Source organism: Epargyreus clarus, unplaced genomic scaffold (assembly GCF_041222505.1).
Source record: "Epargyreus clarus isolate Ecla_fem2 unplaced genomic scaffold, WU_Ecla_fem_2.2 ptg000031l, whole genome shotgun sequence".
In the NCBI taxonomy this organism is placed as follows: domain Eukaryota; kingdom Metazoa; phylum Arthropoda; class Insecta; order Lepidoptera; family Hesperiidae; genus Epargyreus; species Epargyreus clarus.
The window spans coordinates 1,005,678-1,031,559 of NW_027332236.1; the positions used below are offsets into that span (position 1 = coordinate 1,005,678).

A 25,882-nucleotide genomic window follows, 5' to 3' on the forward strand; every position below is an offset into this window, starting at 1 on the left:
TGGAGAAAAAGCGAAGCAAGAAACAATCCTTCTATATGAAGTATGTGAAATTATTATGAGTCATTAATTCCGGAGCTGAACTAAATTATATAGTATTTGTAGTATTAAACGTATGAGTACTACCGTGAAATCACTTGGTCAAACGATAGTCGCTATCGCTACTGTTACGTTATAGTTTATCGCTTCGTTAGATGACGTGTCGTTTGATATGTATATTTGACGTACATAGTGTTAGGAGTAAAACCAAGATGACTAAATATTAGGTAAGAATATCTTTATATTGTCCTTGTAGTCAGACCCAGAATAGAGCTACAGTACCCCCTGTCTTTAGTAAGAGCGACTAAAAATGGGCTTCCGGGTTGCGGGCGGCATGAGCCGCAGCTTGAAGCGCTCAACCAGCGAGCAGCGAAACTGGAAAGAACAACAGTTTGGCCGTATGTACACTGTAGGAAATACTCGAAATTCTGGTGACTTTAAATGCTTACCTGGGCAGAGCTCGATATGTTTCCCGTGCCCGATGGACTTCGATTGTGTTCTGTTGGAGATCCTGGAGTATTCTACGTAACGACGAGGATAGCCACCAGGGGTTTTATCGGGTAAAAATCCCACATAAGCAAATAACTCAATCGTTTTCTAACAATTTCCGAAAATTAAGAGATTACTAAAAATAATTAGGAAAAGGCACAAACATTAAAACTTGAGTAACAATAATATAGACATCATCATCAACCCATTACTGTCCCACTGCTGGGCACGGGTCTCCTCTCAGAATGAGAAGGGTTAGGCCATAGTCCACCGCGCTGGCCAAGTGCGTATTGGTAGACTTTACATACTTTTAAGATTTTTTTTTATAAATCTCTCAGGTATACAGGTTTCCTCACGATGTTTTCCTTCACCGTTTAAGCAAGTGATAATTAATTTCTAATACGCACATAAATTTGAAAATCAGAGGTGCGTGCCTGGGATTTGAACCTCGGACCCCTCGATCGAGAAGCGGCGTTTCTTAACCACTAGGCTATCACTGCTTACTAATATACTATAGACAAGTAGCAGTATATTCCAGTAAATCCAAGCACTTATTATTAATAACAGCTCTCACATTTCAAGTAGGTACACTCTTATCAATCTAAGTATTGCTCTAGTTTCGTAATCCATTGCTTATTCATTGCCAAAGCAAATTGCAATGATTTTGTGAAGAAACATCTAGATGTTCGTATTTTTGTGTAAATGCAGTGAATCGGTTTGTTGCAAGTATCTTTGAGTAAAATTTAGGTGTAATCTAAGATTAGTAGGTGTTATAGACGCTTTCTACACTCAGAATATCGAATAGTTTATTTAATGTTAATTTAATAGTTAATTTAATGTTAAATGTTAATTGGATTTAACTTCAAGTTAATTATTAACTGTAATAGACGTGCATTTACTAATTTAAATCGTATAAAAAATAAAATTAGCAAACGAGCAATCAGTCCATTTGATGGTAAATGGTCATTACCCCCATAGACATGTGTGAATAACTCCACCATCCTAGAAGTCTCCATCATAAATGCCTCGCTACTCCCGAGGACGAAGCAGCCGGCATCCACATCGTACGAGTATCTACCGAAACGCAGAATTGGTTCACGCTTTAAACAGATGTGGTGGAGGTTTTCTTTTATAATATAGGAGTAGTAGACGAACGTGCAGTTCACCTGATGGGAAGTGGCTGCTGCCGCTCATTAACGTCTGTAATCAACCCCAGATAGGAGTAGTTTCCTACCTGAGGTCGGCCACAAATGCTCGGCAACCCCTGAGGGCCTAAGCTAAAACTACGCTGAAACGCCTCGGAAAAATATGTCTCCCTTCAAACTAGAACACGGCAGCGCTTAACACTGCTGTTATTAGACAGAAATAAGTTTGGCGGTGGTGCCACCGGAGTCGAACCACAAAGAGTTCTACCACCTTCATCTTCCCAGAACCAGACTGACTCTAGTAGTAGTAATACGGTTGTAAAAGGTAGCATTTGCCGCCTTGAACGAGAATCTCTTATCACTAAACAGGTAGTTTAGTATCCTTGTAATCGAATATGATCCACGAGGATTAACATCTTATGTCGTAGCAAAAGCGAAAATGTTGCAATTCTGAAATTGGCTAATTTTGGTAGGGGTTAGTATCTTATAATTGTTTATAATTAAATCGTTATCACTTCTACTTAGCAGTAGACGCCACTTCAAAACTAATTATGGCGATGATAACAATTAATTAATTATATGCAGGTACATAGTTAACAAGAATTGATTTTCATGATTCATAAGTAACGACGTTATGAATCATTCAAAAAAATTCTGCGAAAATATTATTGTTTTCTATATATGCCGACTGACGCTATCTTAGTTCTCTGGCTTGGCACCTATGATCGGCTACAGATAGACCCCCACTTCCATATGAAGTGGGTTACTGGGGTTTATTGGTGGCAGTAACCACTTACCATCAAATGGACTGCATGCTTAGTTGAACAATAACAAAATTATAAGTTAATTAAGAAAATGTCAAAGTGTAGCGAGCGTATCTTGCTGAACAAACTTCTTTTTTAGATAAATGTAAAGCAAAATACTGGAGCTAATGCATTATTAATTATATGTAAAACAGACGTGGTAGTGGTTTAGGTTTAGGTGGTAAGAACCCTTTGGGGTTCCACGACTCCGGCGGCACTACCGCCATACCTGTTTCTGTCTTATAACAGCAGTGTTAGGCGCTGCTGTGTTCCCGTTTGAAGGGGGTGATAAGGGAGACAGACTTTTCCGAGGCGTTCCAGCTTAGTCCTCAGGGGTAGCGGCGCATCTGTGGCCGACCTCAGGTAGGAATATCTAATCCTATCTGGGGTTGATTACAGATGTCCATGGGCGGCAGTAGCCACTTACCATCAGGTGGACTGCATGTCGTCTGCTACTCTTACATTATAAAAAAAAGACAAAACCACTGAGTTTCTTACCGGATCTCCTCAGTAGAGGTCGCGTTCCGATCCGGTAGTAGTTTAAGAAAAATATTGTAACTGACAATTTGTAAGTGCCGTCGTTGGCCTATACAAAATAAATATATTTAATTTAATTTCATTACTACTTGAATATATTAAAAAAATACTAAGTTTTTTGTAAATCCTTTCACCAAAAATGTACCCTAAATAAAATCAAAATTAGGTGAGATAGAAAAAACAACAAATTTCACACTCCCTACAACACGCAATGTTTACAGAAATTCGCCATACGTCACATAATCTCAACAATGTAAATATGTACCTTGATACTGTGATATTGGGCTTAATTGTGTGTTCAGTTAGAGTAAGTGCAGTAATTGGCCGATCACACCGCGCCACCGATTCGTGATACTTAGTGTTATGTGAAGGTGATACCGTAAGAGTGAACTAATAAAAATGGTTATAACAATAGTTGAAAGAGTTAAAACACTAAACTGATTAAAATGCGTTTAAAAACAGATGTTTATCGTGGATATTAATAAAAAACATAATTGAATACTGTTAGTAGTAGTTAAAAACTATTCAAATATTAAACCAATATCTTTAATAAAATAAGATAAAATTGCGAGGGAAAGGCATATTTTTCTAAATGAATGATTTTTAGAGCACACTGATTGAATAAGTATTAAAGGTAGAAGAAGAACAGCTTCTGCTTACCAATGTGGGATACGCGTGATATTTGTCGTTTTGGTAAATCAATTATTTATTTTTATAAACCAAGAAATGTTGTCATTTATCATTCATGGTATTCACAACATGAAATATGCAACAAACTGGATGCCTTACAAATAATTATAATTCGTGTTCAAAATAAATGCAGGTTCAAAATCATAGATTAGTAAAGATTACTCACTCCTAACAAGAAAATGTACCCAGTTTTGAGAATTGAAATAGTTGCGTAAAATAGCTTTAAAATGTCCCTAAAATATTTGAAATGATTATTTATTTATTATGTAAATTACGCAATATTAGTTATTTATTCGTAAATTTTCTCTAAAAATGTTTTTATTTGTCAAGAATTCAAAAAAAGAACTTACTAATAAGCCATTTGTGGCTTCATTCAATTTCAAGGCGGCGAAGTATCTTTACTAATCTATGCTCAAAATATAAGAAATTTTAGGACCATAGGATTAATCTGGTTATCATTTAAACACACTAATTTCAACACATTAATTTAACTTTACACTGATCTCGGCCTATGTCTAGAGAAGTCATACGAAAAAAGTTCCCTTTTACTTTTCCATGATGGAATTACGTATTTAATCAAAATAGTTTTTAAAACAAAAACATGTCATGTGGGTTTAACCGTATGTTTATTAATTATGCTGGTTTACTCTCGCATTTTCCTTGTTAATGGAAAATATTACTGACGTGAAATGTCAAGGAAAATCTACGCGTTTGGAAGTGTTAATACCACAGCACCATTTTTTCCCGACTGCATAGTCATGTTCGCGAGTATGTATGTATGTATCATTTATGGCACTTCCAAATGTCTTCATGGATTGTTAATTGTATCAGGCGTTACTTTGCGGATCTCATTTTTTTTAAATAAGGTAAGGATTCAAACTTACGATTCAACTCACGAATCGAACGGGAGTCTACTTACCCTGATAATGTTCCGTTTTGGAGCGAAACACGTGGTGATATGTATATGTTTTGCATCTGCACGCATCCTTTGTAGGTGGAAGAGTGGTACATACTGCATGGTTTAAAATATATACCATCATACATATTAGTAGCAGATTGTTGCGAAGTAGTTTTAATCCTAACTTAATCTTCATGGATTGGCTACATAGTCTTCATTCAATCGTCTTTCAATACGTCCTCTTCCCATTACTCTTCCAATGCTGAGAAAAGGTCTCCTCACAAAGAAGTATTGAAGCCATAGCCACGGTAAGCATAGGCAAGTGCGTATGTACGACCTCACACATCTTTGCGAACTCTCTTCGATTGAATTGCAGAAGTAAATTTTATAGTAAAACTTTAATTTCTCTGTTTCAGTCTGTAGGGTTTGCACAAAATCTTTAATAAGACATTCCGACTGAGTCCTTGCGTTATGTGTACTGATTTCCTCTCCTAGGAGTAGAAAAGGCTATTCACTTCGTAATTAAAAATATATATCAAAGTACAGGCAAGTAACTTTCAAATAAGATCAGTGAATGGAATGAATCACGGTGAAGAGTCACAAGTCCACATATCGCGCGCGAAGGACCAAAGATAATGGGCAATTGTCTCAACGTAAGGGGAAGAGATTGCACGATTCCGTTATTGTACACGACACGTCACGTTAAGCTGAAACTACTTTGTAATGTAACATTAACATAAAGTCTTCATGTCATTTACTAGTAATGTAATGGAAATAGCAAAAGATGTCTCAGATAATACTTAATTATTTAGAATTATTTAAAGACTTTTCAAAACTGATTATAACTATGAATCGCGGACCAATTTCTCGGATTTGGATTCACAATATGCTTTTGAAAGCGCGTCGATGAAAAATACTTTTAAAGTTTATTTGTCACTAGTTTCATAAAGTTGCCGTAGAAATATGTACGTAAGTACAGATTTATCAGTTACTTCACTTAACAGTTAATTACTGGGATGTTTAAATATTATCATCTATCTTAATTACTGAACAATTTTCGTTTAATTGTAGCTTTCTTATCTATTTAAAAGGCGTTGAATCACGTATGTCTGTAACAACAACAATTCTTTGTTAATTTGTGTTGTCGTAGACAATAAAGAGGTGTCATATTGTTGTTCATATATTTACATGTTTTGTGCACTGGAACTTTAATAATTGTCATGTAAATAGATTTAAAAAAAGCTGGTTAAAAAACTCGACTTCTTGATAGAAGGGTCCGAGGTTCACATCTGGCATGCACCTCTGATTTTTCAAAGTTATGTGCGTATAAGAAGTTAAGTATCACTTGCTTAAACGGTGAAGGAAAACATCGGTAGGAAATCTGCATACCTGAGAAATCATAAAGATGAAAAAAAAAGTTTTCAAAGGTAAGTGAAGTCTACCAATTCGCACTTGGCTGGCATGGTGAACTATGCCCTATCCTTCTCATTCAGAGAGGACACCCGTGCCTAGCAGTGGGACAGTAATGGGTTAATGATGATGATAAAATAGATAAAACTTGATATTGACATGATTGGAATAAGATATAAAATAATGAATATTTGTTTGGTAATTCAAAGGTTCCCATAAATCTGTTATACATTTTAATGTAGTATTCATAAAGACCAATGAAAAACTCTACACCATAATCACGCGTGGGTAATAATCGAAGAGCATCTTATCATATATGTCTAGACGTCTTAATGCATTCTGAAATAAACGTCATCATAACCTTTACACTGATAATGATAAGAAAGCTTGGTGAAAGGAGGAACTATAACGGTTATTTTGTTGAAGTTATACTTCTTTTGAGGCATTTTTAGGTAAAGATTGTGAGTGTTTTAAACGTCTGTAAACGTCTGTAATCGTAACCATAAAGTGGGTTAGTAAATATTGAAAGATTTGTAAAAAAAAACAGGGGATTATATCATATGGACAGTGGACACTATTTGATGCATAACGATATGATGATGCGATACGTCGTGTCGTGACGTATAATTAAGTATTTATTTGGAATCGTTTCAATTCCTGCGCGTGTAAACATTGATACATAAACTCTGTGCAATGGACACGCGCTCTCCTTACGGCTCACGGACTCACGGTCAGATTTCCGCACGATTCGTAATGTGACGATTTGACGTGTCCGTCACTTGTAGTGGTTATTGAATTATCGTCACCGGTATACAAATTGCCGGTTCAGAAAACTTCTAGTTCTAATAAATGTTAAATTGAAGTGATATACAGCGAAAGATTGCAAATTGATTCATTACATGTAATCGTATTTTGACAATGACATTTCTTTGTTTACATTTTGGACACCTAATTATGAATCGGACTATAGATAGCGATTACTTAATAACTTTTGACACTTTTAGTTTGATGTATGAAAAGAAATCCCACAGACTTAAGGGTGCCATTCCACCGGAGATATGCGTCGAAGTGAATTTATGGATGTATGAAAAAACTATCAATAGAATGGCTTGACTTTAGTTTATCGAAATTTAATTTCATGAGAATAAATCCTTTTGGATGCAAAACATATCTATAGCTTAGATATAGTTCTTCTATCTCATGAAGTCCGTTCGGGTTCCATAATGTCATCCTAAATTAAACGTATGTTCTTAAATTGAAGAACAAAAACAAAATAAGAAATTTATAAGACATTAACTCTATAAACTAATATACATGATTTATTTATTATTATTACTATCCCGTCACGCGCGAGGCTCGGATATACCTCGCACATCTCTGATGGAGAGTCACCTTTTAGGCCAAAAGTCACGTGATGTTATTGTTTTTATAGCGAAGGACAAAAAACCTTAAACAGTCGTAACATCGTAACTTTCAACTTTATTAGGAAATTAATTCATTTTTAACACATTATGCTGATTCTCGCTGAATAGAATTATCATTTTGGTAAAAAATTGCCATCGTTTCACCTGAGGATTTATTACACAAAACAAAATTTAGTAACATGATATCATGTACGGAAGGATCTGCTTCCGGTTAAGAAATCCTTGTTTTTCATTTGTATCTATCGAGACAATAGAATTGTCACATGAATCAAGTGAATTGTGCAATCAATGTAATTGTAATGAGCGACTTTCCGCTTTCCAAACATTTTTTTAGAAATATGATTTATCTAAACAATTCTTGAAAGAGTATTTATTTTAAATCTTAATGTTTACAATGTGAATTGTATATCAAGCTTATTAAACTAAGCTTTTTAGCTTATTCTTTAACTATCAACTCTATGAGATATGTCTGTTACCGAGTTCAAATAGGAATAAATATCATGTGGAGATTTCCTTAACATTCACAGGGTTAGGTATATCCCCTTTTACTACTTCGATAAAAGAAAAATGTTAGTTTAAATTATTCAACTCCTTTGCATTACTAATGACTTTTGGAAACTATTTATCAAGTGAACAATCACTTCTCTACAAAATGTTTATATTTATAGGCAATCGTAAACGATAAATCTTCTATAAAATGATAAATTGTTATGGCTATAAAGACATAGCCTAGAATTATTCACATTTTCCTTTTAATTTCCTTATAATTATATAATTCTAGCAATTTTCAAACTAGTTACTGTGTAACTTCTAATTGCACATAGATGTATTGAACTAACTTCCTGTAGGTATACTATACTAGTTATTAAATATTGAAATATATTAGTGGACCTACAGTGGTGCCTTATTGCACACAAATACTTAATATATAAAAGTATATTAAGTCGCTCTAGACGTATATCAGTATTAGGTATATACGAATTATATTTTACTTTCATACTGGTAGATAGCAAAGAAAAATATCGCAACAAATTAATCTTTTATGTAAACGGTAAAGGAAAAAATTGCCAAGAAACCTACTGAGAGTTCTAAGAAAAAATGTTCTGAAACGTGTGTGCGCTAAACAATCCACTCGTGACTAGCACAGTAATCTATGGCTCAAACGCCTATGATTCTGGAAGGAAACCCGTTCCCAACACTGGCTCAACCACATGGTAGACTAGAGCACAAGTCCTGCCGTCGGGACGGCGGACGAGTGCTACTAACGTACCCATGGTCCCGACAAAAGGCGTCCAGAGGAACCCCGTGGGTTTCTAGCCGCGTAAAAAGGGCCCAAATCCTATTTAATTTGAGATCCATTATCAGCAGCTATCATAAGCTAATAATGAAAACAAAATGGAATGTTGGTATCTGTGTTTGTTCAGATTTTGTTTAATTGCATATCTTAGATTGCCTTAATTAAAACCGTACACCGTTAGAGCGGTCTGCTCTCAACCGGAACAATGTGCCAGATATCAGCTAAATATAAACTTTGCAAATGAAGAAAAATGCTTCAAACAGTCCGCATAAGTCATAAACGTTTATGGGCTGCATTTATTATCTTCATAAATTTATGGGCAACGAACCATAAATTAATGATTCAATAAAGATTTTATATCACTACGTATATGTTTTTTATGCACTGAAGTAGCGAACGACCACACAGTCGGCATACGGGTTATTAACTCATAAGGGCTAAATAAGAAAGCCTACCTTGTATACTGCTGTTAAAAATGCTAAAAGATTTTTTTTTACTGGAAATTAAAAAAAGACAGTTATTTTGGTCCTTCGAGCCTGACTATTTTCTGGTCGGTTCAGATGGACCGAACTAGTCAAGCTACACTGCACTAAAATAATGAAACCTAAGACTAGAACTCACAGAAGACCAGAATAGAAGGCCCTTATTAAAGTTCCCAATTGTTCAACCTAACTCTACACATAAATGCTATACCTACTCCTTTTACATCCGTTAATATCATCTGTTCAATGTTTGCTCAAAATTTGTCAATTTTAGTACGCAGAAATTGTCAAATTGATTAGTTATTTATTAATAGCGCGATAATGCCTTTAAATTCGTTCTTAAATTAGTTCGTCGTTTATTCGTCGTTAAATACGTTATTTTCATTTGAAAACAACACAGTCCAAGCAGATTAATACTTTAATTAAGAATTAATGACATAGCAGGCGTAGATTTAAATAATAGGCACAACACGTGGTAAAAGTTGATCAACAACGTGAATAAAAAACGATTTGGCATGAACCTAATTTAAATACACGTGTCTCGTTTTTGTGGTCAGACAAACACGAGGAAAATGAAATAGTGACGTAGGGATATAGATCGTAATCAACGAGGATTGTGGGATATTCAGATGTAAATTATTACGAAGACACACGATCAGGATTTGACTAAGGGGAGTGTTCATAGGATCGGTGACCGAAAAGATAAATTTTCTCCTAAGGTTAATTTTAAGGTATACAATCCTTTGTGGGTCGACTCCGCAGGCCCCGCCCCTTTTATTCTAATAAGAGAAGTGTTGAGCATTGTTGTAATCGGATTTGAAGGATGTGATATGAAGGAGGGATTTGAAGCATGTGATTTGAAGGAGGGAGACATACTTATCCAAGGTGTTCTAACTTAGTCCTCAAGAGTAGCAACGCACTTATCCATGTATCCATGGACGGCAGTGGCCACGTAACAGGTGAACTGTATGCTTTATTGCTTCTTCCATATTATAAAAAATGCCTGTCATACTACCCTTCATAATTGAATGCCCTTAGTTCCTTACTAGTTTACACTCCACCGGACAATTTCTGCACGTTGTAGATCTTTTACAGTCTGCAAAGGCTTCAAAAGGCAAAGAAGCTGCAAAGGCTAAGAAGGCTACAAAGAGCCACTCACGTTTTATACTTTTAATAGCTTATAATTATATTTTTATTTTTGCAAGAATTTATTAGCACTATAGTACATTATTGTAAAAACAACTCGCCTTCTTGAAATACTCTGTCATTTCCACAATGTAGACGAATCCAACGACACCTCATAAATATATGAATATCCGTCAAGGCATTTGTGAGTTGCAGGGCTTGCCAAATAATGAAACATACATAAGCTGGAAAAACTTTACCCTCCGCAATCAGGTAAAAAAACAAGTGAAGAAAAAATTTAAAACAAAAATTATGTTATGATTTAACTCCTTTTTTTCAGCATAAAGGTTTGAAAATTTATTTGCAATTAAAATTTATAATGATTTTATTTTATTACACTGTTTTATTCGTCACGTGGAAGTAACCCGATCCGTAAGATTTTGCGGTTACGGTTTATGACGTCAGAAGTCGGCGTTTGCATAGTCGTAAACATAAGTGTTTCGAAATAAAATATGTGTATTTGTATAATTTTTGACACTGTTATATTAATATAGGATATATTGAAAAGAAAAACATTGCAAGGACTTCTTCTTTACATTATAAAAATTCTTTACATTACATCGAGGGAGTAATGACTATGAAACACTACTATTATAAAGTGTCTACATTAGTATAGATATGTTTACATACTTATATGTATGTTATAATATATAGAATTAAATTTACTCATTCTACACATTCAACATTTTGTTACCAAAGTTCAATATAAATTTCTGAAAATATTGCTTATTCACTGAAGTAAAATATAACAAATAATTAGAATAAGAATCGATACCAATACTTTACAATTAAACTGTTATTGCCAGTATCCCGTTTCTAATATATTAATATTCACATAACAATTATGTTTTACCGGTTTCCTATGCATCTTTCTCAAAAAACTTTCATCATATATCACGTGAGATCTTCGTCATTTCCCCCAATCATTGACTGCAATTATCACATGATTAGTGTTGGGAATTTCGATAATTGCTATCGACGCTGGAGGACGCACTAACAAGGAGCACAAACGTGGTAATGTGATGAGGCAATGATGGTAACAAGGATTTTTAGGGCAGTTCTATATGTACCGAAAAAATAAAAATAAATGGATTGGAATTAATGACATGAGAATCGTGGGGTTTGAAAAATAAAAAGAGAATAAATAATCATTTTGTAGTTTAATCATCTAAAACCTATGTCACCGCCAGTATACAAGTCTTTAATAAACCGTTTTCTTTCAAGCAACAATTATGCAATTTTCATATTCTTATAACATAAATGTATGTATCGTAAAACAAACTTTGAATATATTTGCATTCAAATCATCGCGTAAGTACGGGTAGCCAATGTTTTGATAAACCTTTTATTTTTCGTGTCTTAAATAATCGTGGGACTTCCCTAGAATATTTACATACACATAAACTGAGCACTGAGCAGCAATTATCATATTGTGTAATTGTAAATGATGTATTTTAATTTATGTTTAGTTTATTTGACATTACTTTTATATTGTTGCATGCCGATATTGGCCAAATGTGCAGAACTTTGTCAAAATATACCATCTAATGTACCATATTTGATGCAATGAATGAATAAATAAATAAATAAATAAATAAAAAAAACTAGAAGAACTTGATAGTAGCATATCAGTTACATTGTGAAACCCATCTAGCCATTAAATTCATAGTTCATAAACCGCCCATTGACTAGGTAAACGACGCTTATTATGTTAATATTTTCCGTCTCACGGCTAACAATTGTTAAAGTGCCACAAATGCTTACCATTAGCCATTTCCTTCTGTGTGTACTAGTCTTAGGTTTCAGTATTTCAGTGCAAACATAGTAGCTTGGCTAGTTCAGTCCACCTGGACCGACCGGACGGTAGTCAGGCTCGAAGGACCAAATCGACTTTTTTCATTCCGACGAAACAACCCTTTAGTCTTCAGATTGAATATGTGCGATATTGTGTGAAGTGGAAATTTAAATATAAGTGATTATTAACGCTCTAAATGGTAGCGTAAAGGTTGATGATATATTTATAGGTCAAATATACACATATTGATATTAAAATTATAAATTAATATATTCTCCGAAATACGATGTTTAAACTTGGGTCATAATTAGCAGATCAGTAGCTTATAACTACTCCTAAAATTGTTCTAATAAAAATCTTAATTGAACTAAGTGACAAGATTTATTAGTGTAAAGCCTTCTGTTACCTCTGACTCCTTTTACTGTTGCGAAATACTAAATCAAGGCTTATATCTGTTAGTGCTTAAATATGATCAGATTTATAAAATTGTCTAATTGACTTCGATTTATTATACTTTCGGAGAAGTGATAATAGTTATGTTGTATTATGGAAACTTCGATAACTTCTTACCTTTACTGTCTATATCGATATTAATAACAAAACTTATGCAAACTGGGCATTGTTTAATAAATAGTAATTTATTATTTTCATCGTAAATAATCTTAATTTATATGTTATTGTTTTTATCAATATAAAAACAAAGGGCACCTACTTATTTAGATTCTGTTACTTTGTGAAGTTGAATAAAAATACGAGTGTTTGCATACAGTTTGAGTGTTGATGGAATTAGGGATTATTTGCAAAACCAAAAGCATTGCAAAATCAAGATCGTCGAACCGGCTTTTCGTACGTCACTCTCAGTATAAAATAACTTTATCTGTTGCGAAGCATTCATTTGTTGCCATCTTTATGTCCTTGATACTACAAAGTTTTGCCACAATAATGATAAATTAGTTATGTGATATCATTTGCAAAAATTCGGTTAGTTAATGTCGAAAGTGTGTGACGGATGTGATGCTTTAGTTTTCATTTCATTATTAAATCACAATAAAATATTAATGAAAATTATTAATGATGAACTATAATCATTAATAATATTAATAAAATTATTAATGATGAACTTAGGAATGAAATAATCATTAAAATGAAGGGACTGCCAAATAGAAACAAAAATATTTCACCTATAAATTTAATTGAATATTAGGAGAAAAAAACAACAATAAAATATATAGAAAAATGGCAATCAAATAAACCTACATTCTTTCAAACATTCTTTCAGTGTATTAATTTACGTGAACAGAAAATAAGAATAAAAATACGATAAATTGTTTTGAATGTTTAAACGAACTAAAAGTAAAAAGAACTCTAGTGATCGAAAAACGTATCGACAATGAAGTGGAAGAAGCAGACCCTGGTCTCCGGTGACACGTCGGAGGAGGAGATCGGCCACAGCTACTTGGGGACTTTGGTAAGTCAAAACTGGAGGCGTTCCACTGTAAAAATATTTTTTTTAAAATCAACTGAGTGTGAAGAAACCATAAAGGCTATATATCTAAGACAAAATGTTTTTTCTAAATACAATTTTAATTTAGTAATATTGAAGTAATTGAGTAGTTATAAGTGAAGTTAGTGATGTGATTGATTTGCTGGCAGTATTAAAAATGATCAATTTTTAATTTGTTAAGACTGTGTATAAGAATTGTAGCTGTCACCTATGTATAGGAGTAAATGCAAGTTTTTTAACTAGCAAAGTTTTTAGAGATTACCATTGCAAGTTGCAACGTGCTCATTGATATATAAATGTAACTTAAGTATTCTATTAAAACAACACCTAAAGTTTTATACACCTAAAAATATTTTAATTATTACTAAAAGTATTCTAATGCCATCAAAAACAGTTACAGTTAAGAAAAACCAAGTCTTGCAACTCCCCAAGATAATTAGGTATTAAGTAAATTACAGAATTCTAAAAATCCTTGGAATTTTCAGGTTTTAAATTTTAATTAAGGAAGTAAGGATTCTGCTGTAATCATAATACATAATATATAATTTGGTTAGTGTGCAACTGTGCACGTTGCACATTTAAAATTTATATTGCTTACTTCTTTACGGAGTCTGCAAAATTACCATAATTATACATATGGCTTTATTCAGGAAAACCGCGTAAATATACTTAAATGCTTCTGAAAATAAACTTGACTTGATACACCTTATAAAAAATAGATTTTTATGCTTAGACTTACCTTACAATTATGTTTAATATTGGTAATTCTACGCTTGTTATAAGAATCGCTCAAGTTTATCGTAATTACAAAAATAATTTGAGTGATTTCAAAATGATTACCATTTTATAATCCAAAATGTAACTCTATGCTTCTAATCTTAAATGTAGCACTATTTAACGTTCCAAATCATAGCTCAAACATTGCAAAAAGTTAGTCACTCTGTGTATACTGACTAATTATGATACTTTTTTTTAACGCGGAGAAATCCTCATGGATTCCCTTCCGCCCGGGGGAACGAAAGGGATATGTCGGACTCTTACCGACTAAAACTCCGCGGCGTTCCTCGGGACGCTCGATCCCGGGTCGCGAGAAGCGTTAGCATTACATTCGCGACCCGGCAACGTCGGCCGGCGCTGATATTAACGCCAGCCACTTCCCGAGAGGGAGGGGCCTCTCTTAGTTATTAAGCATTATTTATTTGATTTCGATTATTCGTAAATTAAAATCAAGTATATTTATATGTATGTAGTTAAGAACACTTCGAAGTACCACTCTGGAACCTCTACCACTATACCTACATACTTTTGCCATATAACAGCAGTGTTAAGCACTGCTGTGCTCTAGTTGGATGTGATAAGGAAGTTACACTTAAACTAGGCGTTCCAAATTAATTCTCAAGGATGGTAAACAGTAAACAGCTCAGGTAGAATTCATATCTGGGGTTGATTCTGTAATAAGGACCGTTCCTTAGGCAGGTGACCATGTCCACCGCGTGGCCTACATGCTCATTCATTAGTTTCTATGATATAAAAATCGACATAAATGTACTTATAATAGGTAGATACATAAGTACATTTAATTGAAATTGTGTAGTGTTATCAAGATTTATGTAAAGTTTTTTTTTCCAAAACATTGTATTATTTTTCCCGACAATTAATTTATGTTATTTTCCTGACACCCTATTTCCGCCGATCGATTTGGAAACCACTGAAGAAGCAATTTCGGAGAAGAGTCCCACAGGTTAAAAATATTGTAATTTTCGTATTTTTTTTTTATAATATAGATATAATACAATAACTGAAATATCGTACGGGTGGCAACCTAATAGGTACTTACACTTCCGGAGCGAAGATTCATTTCGGGCACGTGAGTGTTTGCACGCTGATTAGCGTTCCTTCCGATAACTTGATAACCAAAATCAATGTTTGTCTGCCACTAATTGCTGGTTAGCGGCCACCGTATCATATGATTTTATCACGTGGTTATGTGTGAATAGGTGAATTTTTGAATTGAGTTTAAAGACTCCGAAGGGACCGCCGCCACACCTATTTGTTCACCTAAAAATAATTGAAATAAATGTTGGTTTAGTACATATTTCTGAAGTCGGCGCTCATATTGGATACACTGTTTACGCCGTTATCAAACGAAATATATTGAGCGCCGACTTCAGAAATATGTACTAAACCAACATTTATTTCAATTATTTTTTACTTTGTAGTGACATAGAAGTCGGTTTTATTTTTTTGGTATTTTTTTTTTTGAAATGTAGATGTTGTTAGGGAGATATAACATACTTATCCGAAGCGTTTCCAGTTAGTCCTTGTGGTAGCAATGCATATGTGGCAGTCCTTATCAGAATTCTAATATTAACTGGGATGCATACAGATATTTATGGGTGGCAATTTAATTTTTTAACACGTTTTTATTAGCTTGGGTTGTATCTATGTATGTATGTAGGTATGTAACGGAATCTTTGAGCTTAATTTTCAACAACTTCCACAACTCTGATTAATTTGAAACTTTGCATACGTATCAAGGACTGATGACCATGCAATAATTTAATAGTTTCCCATTATCCTTATTAGATTAATTAATTCCCCAAATTATGATTGTCATAGACTAAAAAATGAATAAAATGGATGAAATGATTTGAAGCAAAAGCGTTAAAATTTGAAAAAATATAGGTACTATGTTCTTCATGGTATATTTCTCTACAATACAAACATGCTTACTATAGTTTGTAGTTACTAGACACTACTTGAAGAAGTGCAGATAACCTAAGAAGAAATTGCTAAGACTACAGCTACTACACTGCCTAAGTACCTAATGTGATAAGTTGATATCAGTCACATGACAGCATATCAACAAGTTTGTATGATTGTGAGAATGCAACGTCCCAGAGGTCAATAGGATTGCGGTGAACATAATATTGACTGCGCTACATACATGTTTGTACTGGGATTAGTTTTATAGTCCCGGAAGCTTACCGCCACACCTATTTCTGCCTAATAACAGCAGTGTTAGACGCTGCTGTGTTACGATTTTAAGGGTGTGGTAAGGGAGACAGACTTTTCTGAGGCATTCCAGCTTAGTCCTCAGGGGTAGCGGCGCATCTGTGGCCGACCTCAGGTAGGAATATCTTATCCTATCTGGTGTTGATTGCAGATGTCCATGGGCGGCAGTAGCCACTTACCATCAGGTGGACTGCATGCTCGTCTGCTTATTAATGTCTACTGAAAATATTAACATAGAAGTAGCAAACGGGCAAGCAGTCTATTTGATAGTAAGCTACTGGTGGCCATGTACATCTATAATCAAATCCAGGTATGATTGGAATCATACCTTAAGTTGGACATAGATGCGTTATCTCGAAGGACCAAGTTGAAGGACCACGTCTATGCGTTATCTCGAAGGACCAAGTTGAAGGACCACGTCTTTCTCCCTTAACATACCTTTGGAATAAAAACGCAGCGTTTAACTCTACTGTTATTAGACAGAAATAGGTGTGACAGTGGTGCCTCTGGTACCGAACCACGAAGGGTTCACCTTCAAAAGAGAAAACGGTGGTCGCTTATCAGCCTCGTTACAACTCGATCTAAACTGAAATGTTTGAGATTCCATATTGAAAGGCCAACTAATTAGCATGCTAACATGATAATGGTAATGCCTCGCTAGGAAAAGTTAATGAAAGAGTGTACAGTCAATCACCATGGCTAAATCTCGCCTTATAAATAGTGTCTCAGATATATATATTCAACCGAATGCATCATTATAAGGAACACTCAATAAGAACCCTTTCCAAAGATTATTTGCACTTGTATATTTTAAATATAAATTATTCGATAAGTAAATACAAGTAACTTAACGTTAACTTAAGTAAACCAAAATTTATTTTTGTAAATTGACCAAGTCACGGTTGGATGGAGGTCACTTATTGTTACTTGAGCTGACAACTTGGGTGAAGTGGACCTGGTGAAGAAGGGTCTTTGATGAGTGATTTTGCGTATAATTAGCAAGGAATGCAACTTTGCAAAAAAAATATAGATATAACGAAAGGTATAAAATTTCAACACCGTATTATATATGTCCAAAATATGCAAGTAGAAGTACGTTTTCATATGATTATAATATAGTGTCTGTTGTAATTTCTATAATCTATTATATTATTATTTTTAGTTCAATATTTTCAAAATTTCGATATATATATCGTTTCACCCCTACTTACGACTCGGAATCCCTGAAGATACAAAACTGACTAAATGCGTATTACTAAATACATTATTGCAATAAAAAAGATATCATAAATTATTGTACGTAAAAACCTTAATATAAGGTATCGTATTCTCAATTCGCACATTTCATTTTTAAAAGGGTCAATGGCTTTCCAAACAAGAAATACCGAACCCCATTAACACAAAAAGTAATAAATATAACGGTGTTTATGTTCATAAACCAAAATTATACCTCTAATATAAGAATTGTATTAATTTGTGTAATTTATAAATATAAAAAAGCGTGTTAAAAATTGAAAGGATTTTAAAATATGTGAACCGATTTTACTAAACCGATGTGGACAACTTTTTCACACAATGGTTGTCGGTTTATAATTATGACGATGTTTCTATTAAACGCTTAAACGCTTTCTACACTCACAGTCCCACACTAGGATTCCCTGTGTCGTGGGTGCCATGAACACACACATAGACAAATACAAAAACACCCAGACCCAGAAACAGAAATCTAAATTCATCATTTAGATATCTGTCTGGCCGGGGATCGAACCCGGGACCCTTTGCGCGTCAGACCGGCATGGTGACCGCTCCGCCAAGCGGGTCGTTGATATTATGCTTTGAGTAGTAAAAATACTTAATAACAATTTAGGAAACTAAAAATTACGAGTACGTTATTTGTAGTTTGAATCTAAAGGCACATAATAGCCAAATTATATCAGTCTGAAGCTCTGCTGTATTCCACTTTGTAGGATGTGGTATGGCCATACTAATCTGTGTTGTCGTGTGTGTGTGTATACTATTATAAAAAAACTGACATGATGGTCAAATATAGAACGCCTTTTTTGAGTCCGGCTCCATCTTTGTACAGATTCTTACAACTAAAAGAAAGTTATAGCACAAATAAATACAGCCATCACATTTAAAATGATTGCGAATATTTTGGTGTCACAGATTATGACACATAAGTTGGGACTGTTCACTTATCGCGTCGCAACACCATTTTCAGACAAGAAAGGAACCACAGGAAACTCGTTAGTTACATCCAACTGCAATTAAGGAGGTTAATAACAACAGATAAGCAAGATTTAATAACAACAATAATATACACGCGCGCCGAAACCACAAACTATGTATTGTATTGCTGCATTGATATATTATCTTGTATTCTCCATTCACGCCATAAATGCATGCTACGATTTGAAATAGATTCTGTTATGTTAGGAAAATGTTACTTCGTGTCTGTTGAAAATAACATGTTATGTTCAGTGTATTTCCTATCAACTGCGTTAGTAACATCGAGCTTGCAGGTCAACTGAAGTGTGTCCCTGTAGTTCCGTGACCAGAATAGGGCTACGGTATCCCCTGTCCGTTGTAAGAGGCGACTAAAACGGGGCTTCCGGGGTTGCGGACGGCAAGAGTGAGAGCTCAAACCGCCCGGCCAGAGGCCCCGGGAATGACGGCGGTATGTGTGGTCGCATACCGTCGTACGCACCAGACGATGTGGCGAGTGTCAAACTCACCTGGGCGGTCAATAACAAAAAAAAGGTCAACAGAAGTGGTCAATGCCTAAGGGCATCTGTAACCTACTGCATGTAGAACTGGGGCTTACCTGAAGTCGAACACAGATGTCACCTCGTGTAAGTCAGCTGAATATGTCGAAAATACTTCACAATCATTGCAACACATTATGAGACGGATTCTTCTGTATGTATCACGAAAAAAATATTTTTTTAAGTATTTTAGTAAGTAAGTTTCGAACCATGCGATCGTTGCAATCCTTTTAAAGTATTGTAACCAATATATTAGTTTTAATTATATTTGATCTCCAGGTCAACTATCAATCTGTACCGAATGTTATAACTTCATCATTTAAAAAGCTCCAAATATTAAAATCAACTATCAACATTATAATAATTAGCTCATAAATTTTAATAAAATGAGATCGTGCTGACCTATTAATATAGATCAATTTCTAAAGAAAGAAACAAGAATTGGAATTCGATCTAATTTAAATTAATTACAATGTATATTGACATTGGCCTCAATGTAATACTGATTAAGGTAACAACCTTATAGTGATATCTATTTTCTTCGCCACTACATTCTATTAATAACCTATTTTCGACTGCGTAGTAGTTTGGCTTGTCAAAAAACTATACAAGGACCTACAAACGATTTTATTTATGTTTTTTATGGACGTCGTATCCCTAATATTTGTAGGATTTTTTGCAATTTTTACATGCATTCCCAAAACTGCCAATAAACATAAAGATTTTTTTAAATGTAAAAGTAACAAACGAGTGTGCAGTTCACCTAGTAATAGGTATGTAGTATCCTAAATAAGGTCAGCCTTGGATTTTTTATAATATAGGAGTAGCAGACGAGCGTACAGTCCAACTGATGGTAAGTGGCTATTGCGGCCCGTGGACATATGTAATCAAAGCCAGATAGGAGTAGATTCCTACTTGAGGTCAGCCTCATTTACTCCACTACCTCTGACGACTAAGTTGGAATGCCTTGGATAAGTATGTCTCCCTTACCAAACCCTTCAAAGCGGGACACAGCAGCGCTTAATACTGTTATGAGACAGAAATAAGCGTGGAAATAATTTTGATTGAAAGTAAATATCGATCGAGTCAATTTACCCTTCAAACAGAATACTATCGTCAGTAATGTCGTAAGCTCTTCCTCGGTCAGGTCCAAGGCTGAGGCCGGTGATCTAGACCCTGTCTGATCGTATCAGCGCGATGTTATCACAGGATGTGTCGGACCGCACGGCGCACGCAGCCGCAACAAGTTACACGCGTCGACGGCGACATGCATGTTTTCCGGATTAGATCACGTAACCTCTACTCTGTTTTGTATGAAAGCTGTAATATTACAAATGTGTTGGATAATCCGAAAATTAAATGTCAGTATCATCAGTGAAATCATCAGTATCACGATGAAACTATCAACCTGGCTAAATCTGGCCAAAGGTAAAGTAAAAAAATACTTACTCCAGGTTCCAATCTCGACCTTTGATAAGATTTGAATTGTAGCTAAGGTCGGCCACAGGTGCTACTCCTGAGCACTAAATCGAAACGTCGCAGATAAGTATGCTCCCTTACCACTACCTTTAGACCGAAATACAGTAACGCTCTACACTGCTGTTATGAGGCAGAAATAGGTGTGGCGGGTAGTGCCGCCGGAGTTGAACCACTCAGGGTTCTACCACCTTTGATACAATATATGGTTTCTGTACATAACCAGCAAATATTCAATTATACCAAGACATCATCAGGAATTATGAGTCATTTGCTTACTAATATTATGACATACCAATTAATTGAAAACAGTCTTCATCGTCTAATCTATAAATAGGTACCCGTAAGATGTTCTAATACGCTTAAATCGAAATGACCTCGATAAATTTTACATATCTACATATTTGTCGCCTTCAAGCACGAATACTGGGCATATAAATACTAATTTATATGTTACACTGCATCATATATTATTATTTTAAAGTTTTATTATGCCCATATTAGAAAACATAAAAATCTTCCACGTAATCATACTCCTTATAACATTTGGTTTTCGCACTATGCTCAACGAATATTTTTGGTAAAAAATTATCTTAAAATCTCAATTTATTATTTATTTCAGTAATGATTCATTATTCTAATAATATAGCGCAGTTATAGGATAGTGAAACATCTAGGTATTGTTTTTAAAATATATTACTGATCTAAAATGTAATGTAGCCGCAAGCAAAAGAAAAAATAAGTGGAGATATTTTGAAGCTGATAAATCCTATATTTCGCACTATCTATATACTTGGCTAGGGTAGGCCAAAGTCCGGCATTGGACTAGATTGAACGGAAAAATAGATGTGATTTAGTAGATGTACACACAAACCGAAATGACTACATATAAATAATTAGGTACGACTCCGCCGACACCCACTCTGCGTTTGAACGCCAGACCGAGCAGCCCCGCCTGCTCGCGCTCTAGTGTTTCCTAACCCAGAATTTTCTCTGGCCTTTCGGCCGGTTCTCGCCTACTCGATATTATCGATAGCGGTCCGTGCTTTGTTTATTGCCAATTTATTGGGAATAAACAAAACTCACGTCCCGACGCGTTTGAGTTGGTGGATACCTAACGGTGCCAACGAAACCAGCTAGCGTTGACCCGGTGCGCTTCTCAGACCTCTCGGCCTGAGAGAAACCGGCAGACCCGATCCCACTGCACTTGGGCTATCCCAAGGGTGACGGTAGCAGTTACTTTCCCTTAGGGGTAATTGCATTTCCCTCCCCCTCCCCGTTAGCTCCCTGCCTCGGCAGGGAGGCATCCCAGGTTACCATGGCCTACATGGTAACAGATAGGTTTTTCGAGGCTCTGTCCTCCCTCTTGAGCAAGGAGCTCAATCGCCCATTTGACTCAGTCAAACTCCGCTCCCTTTGCGAGCCCTTGAAATCCGTAACGGATCCCCTGTCCGTTACTGATTCACCCGCATCCCCTGATGCCACCCCGAGACACGAGATGGACTTCGATGCCATCTCGCTCAAACGCCCCGCCTCCTCCGACGAATCGTCGGAGCACACCCTCATCACCGCCCCCTCCTCCGACGACGACCAGGGTTTCACCCCTGTCAAGTCGAGGAAGACCAAGAAACGACCGGTGAAACGCGTCGCTAAGGCGACAAGTGAAACCTCTTCCGAGGCCTCTTTCGAAGCCACCCCAGCCCCAGCGGCCCCCGCTCTGGCCCCCGTGCCAAAAGCCTCCACTCTGGCCCCCGTGCCAAAAACCTCCACCGAGCCCCAGAGCTCAACCCCCGCGGCTAAGCCCGCCAAGCCAGCCACGCGCTGCGAACCGGCACTTGCCAAGTGCAAACCGCCCCCACACATTTTCTTCAGAGATAAGTCGAAATGGTCCGACTTCTCTAAAACCCTAGTTGAAAAACAGATCCACTACACCAAGGCACGTAACCTTCGCGACTCTATTCGCGTTTCATGCCCCACCACCGAGGACTTCAGGAGCCTCATTAGGCTCCTAACTCACCTTCAACTCCCGTACCACACGTACGCTTTAGAAGAGGACCGCAAAATCAAAGCGGTCCTTAGGGGTCTCCCCTACGAGCTTCCCACCGACGAAATCCAAACGGATCTAGTCAACCAAGGGTTCCCCGTGGAAGGTGTACACAAGTTGTACAACCGCAACGGGGTCAAATACCCTCTAGCCCTGGCCATTCTAGCCAAGACCCCGTCCTCCAAGGACATTTTCAAGGAGAAGGAGCTCACAATCTGTGGCCTTTCTGAGATCAAGGTGGAACCACCTAACAAGCGTGGCTACCCTGCCCAGTGCCACCGCTGCCAGCTTTACGGCCATGCAGCGGCGAACTGCACTGCCCCCCCAAGGTGCGTCAAGTGCCTAGAACCCCACGCCACACGTGAGTGCAAGAGAACTCGTGAAGACGAGTCCCCTCCTGCCTGCGTGCTATGCACCACTTCAGGGCACCCGGCTAACTACCGTGGCTGCCCTAAAGCCCCCCGTCCCGCTCAAAAGAAGGTTGCTAAAAAGCAGCCCTCGAAAGCAGGCCCACCTCCGGTCAATTCGACCAATTTCCCGCGGCTAGGGGCCTCCAAAACCCCAACCGCTCCCATGAGTTGGAGGAAAGTCGCACCCGCGACCGCCCCACCAACCCCGGCCCCTAAGGCCACTCCCACTCCCCGTCCCACCCAAGACGCATCGGTAAGGGAACATATCATGTTCCTTAAGGACTGCGTTAAGGGCGTGAACCTCGACGAGATCATACTCGTCTCGCAAAAGATGCGTAACGCCAGCCAGGCGGAGCGCATCGCAATCTACTCTGAACACTTAGCGTTGTTCAAGTCCATTCAATGAGTAACGTTCATACTCAACCCCTTCATCCCGGTCGTCAAAAACCTAAAGGCGTCTCGCTTATCTCCTTCAATGCACGAGGTCTTAAGCCTTGCATTCCCGAACTCAAAGAGTTCGTCCGCAACAGGGATATCGACCTGTTGCTTGTTCAGGAAACTTTCCTCAAGCCCTCCCTTAAAGGCGTAAGTCTCCCCTCTTACGCGCTTGTACGTAATGACAGAGCCGACGACCGTCGTGGCGGAGGCACTGCCATCTACTACAAGAGATCCTTCCATTGCACCCCTCTGGAAACACCCAAGCTCACCAATATGGAAGCCACCATATGCAAATTAGGCATGACAGGACACCCGTCCCTGATCATAGCCTCAATTTACCTCCCCGCCAATAAAGCCCCTCTCCAAAGCGACTTGGAGGCCCTCCTCTCGCTCGGAGACTCTGTCGTACTATTTGGAGATTTCAACTGCAAACATACCGTTTGGAACAGTCGTCTGACTAACACCAACGGTAAGAAACTCTTAACCATTTCCCGCGCACTGGACTTTGATATCTTCTCTCCAACAGCGCCAACCCACTACCCCGATCGGGAAGACCAAGAACCCGACGTGCTGGATTTCGCCCTCCTTAAAGGCGTCGCGCTCAATACAAGAGCGATCGAAACACTGGACGATCTGGGCTCAGACCATCGTCCAGTCTCTCTACAGTTAGGTCCCAATGATCCAACTCCCCATACCTCCTCGAAAACCTTCACTAATTGGGAAGGGTACGAGAAATCTCTCACCTCGGCCATAGAGGCCCCCGATTCACCGTATACTATTCCCCCAGACTACCTTGTTAGCTCGGAGAAAATAGACAGTACGGTGAACTCATTCACCCAGCTAGTTCAGACTTCGCTTCATGACAACGCGAAGGTGGTAGAGGTCCCGAACCGCAAACTACCTCGCGAGGTCATGAAGCTTATCCAAACTAAAAACGCAGCCCTCAGATGGGCCGCCAAGTATCCCACCCCTGTCCTTAGGAGGCGCGCTAACGCCCTCCAAAGGAAAGTCAGATCCCGGCTAGCCGAATTGAGGGACTCCAACTGGAACTCTCTCATGGAGGATATCCAACCTTCTCATAAGGCATTCTACAAAATCGCTAGACGATTTCGTACCGAAGCCTTCTCAAGCACTCCCCCTCTCACGCGCCCCGACGGCAGCATAGCCTTCGAAGACGCTGAGAAGGCCGAATGCTTCGCAGATAGCATCGCTGCGCAGTGCTCCCCCAGCACTCAACCGTGCGACCCTATCCACATTCACAAGGTGGAGGAGGAGGTCCTTAAAAAGATTTCTCTCCCTGTCACCTCTGCTCCCATTAAAATCACTACAGACGAGGTCCGGACCGTCATCCGCGGTTTGAAACCTCGTAAAGCCCCAGGTCCGGATGGTATCTCCAACCTGGCGCTCAAACACTTCCCCGAGCAGGCACTGACCCTTCTGGTCATTATCTTCAATGCCTGCCTCAATCTCAGCTTCTTTCCAACAGCCTGGAAGACAGCAACAGTTATCGGTATTCCCAAGCCTGGGAAACCGAAACATATTCCCTCCAACCACCGCCCCATTAGCCTCCTCAATGCAATGGGCAAGGTTTTCGAACGGGTGATCCTCGTTCACATAAGAGGGCACCTCTTCCCAATAGATGCTCCCCCACTCATCATTCCTCACCAATTTGGCTTTCGCCTCCAGCACTCGTGCCCCCAACAAGTCCACCGCATTGTCGAGTACATCACAAGCGGGTTTTATCCAAGACGTAACAAGACACTAGCAGTCTTCTTCGACGTCGCCAAGGCTTTTGACAAAGTCTGGCATGGAGGACTGGTATACAAGCTATACCATTCTGGTCTTCCTGATCGCCTAGTCCGCATCGTGGCTTCCTACCTTCAGGACAGAACCTTCCGCTACAGGCACGAAGGTATCCTCTCTCCCCCACGCCCCGTAACAGCCGGAGTCCCTCAAGGCTCAGTGCTCGCTCCTACATTATTCATATCGTACTCCAACGATATTCCTATCCCCAAAAATGGGGTGCAGCTCTCACT

General features: G+C 37.7%; 1 protein-coding gene across 1 annotated transcript in view; it reads left to right on the plus strand.

Moving 5' to 3' along the window:
* Positions 1–13,532: 13,532 nt before the first annotated feature.
* Positions 13,533–25,882, plus strand: part of ClC-a (chloride channel protein 2) — a 56,107-nt gene continuing 43,757 nt past the window's right edge. Inside the window, exon 1 of the mRNA XM_073089707.1 lies at positions 13,533–13,659. Coding sequence (XP_072945808.1) covers positions 13,582–13,659 — 78 coding nt within the window. The 5' untranslated portion in view covers positions 13,533–13,581. The remainder of the gene's footprint in view (positions 13,660–25,882) is intronic.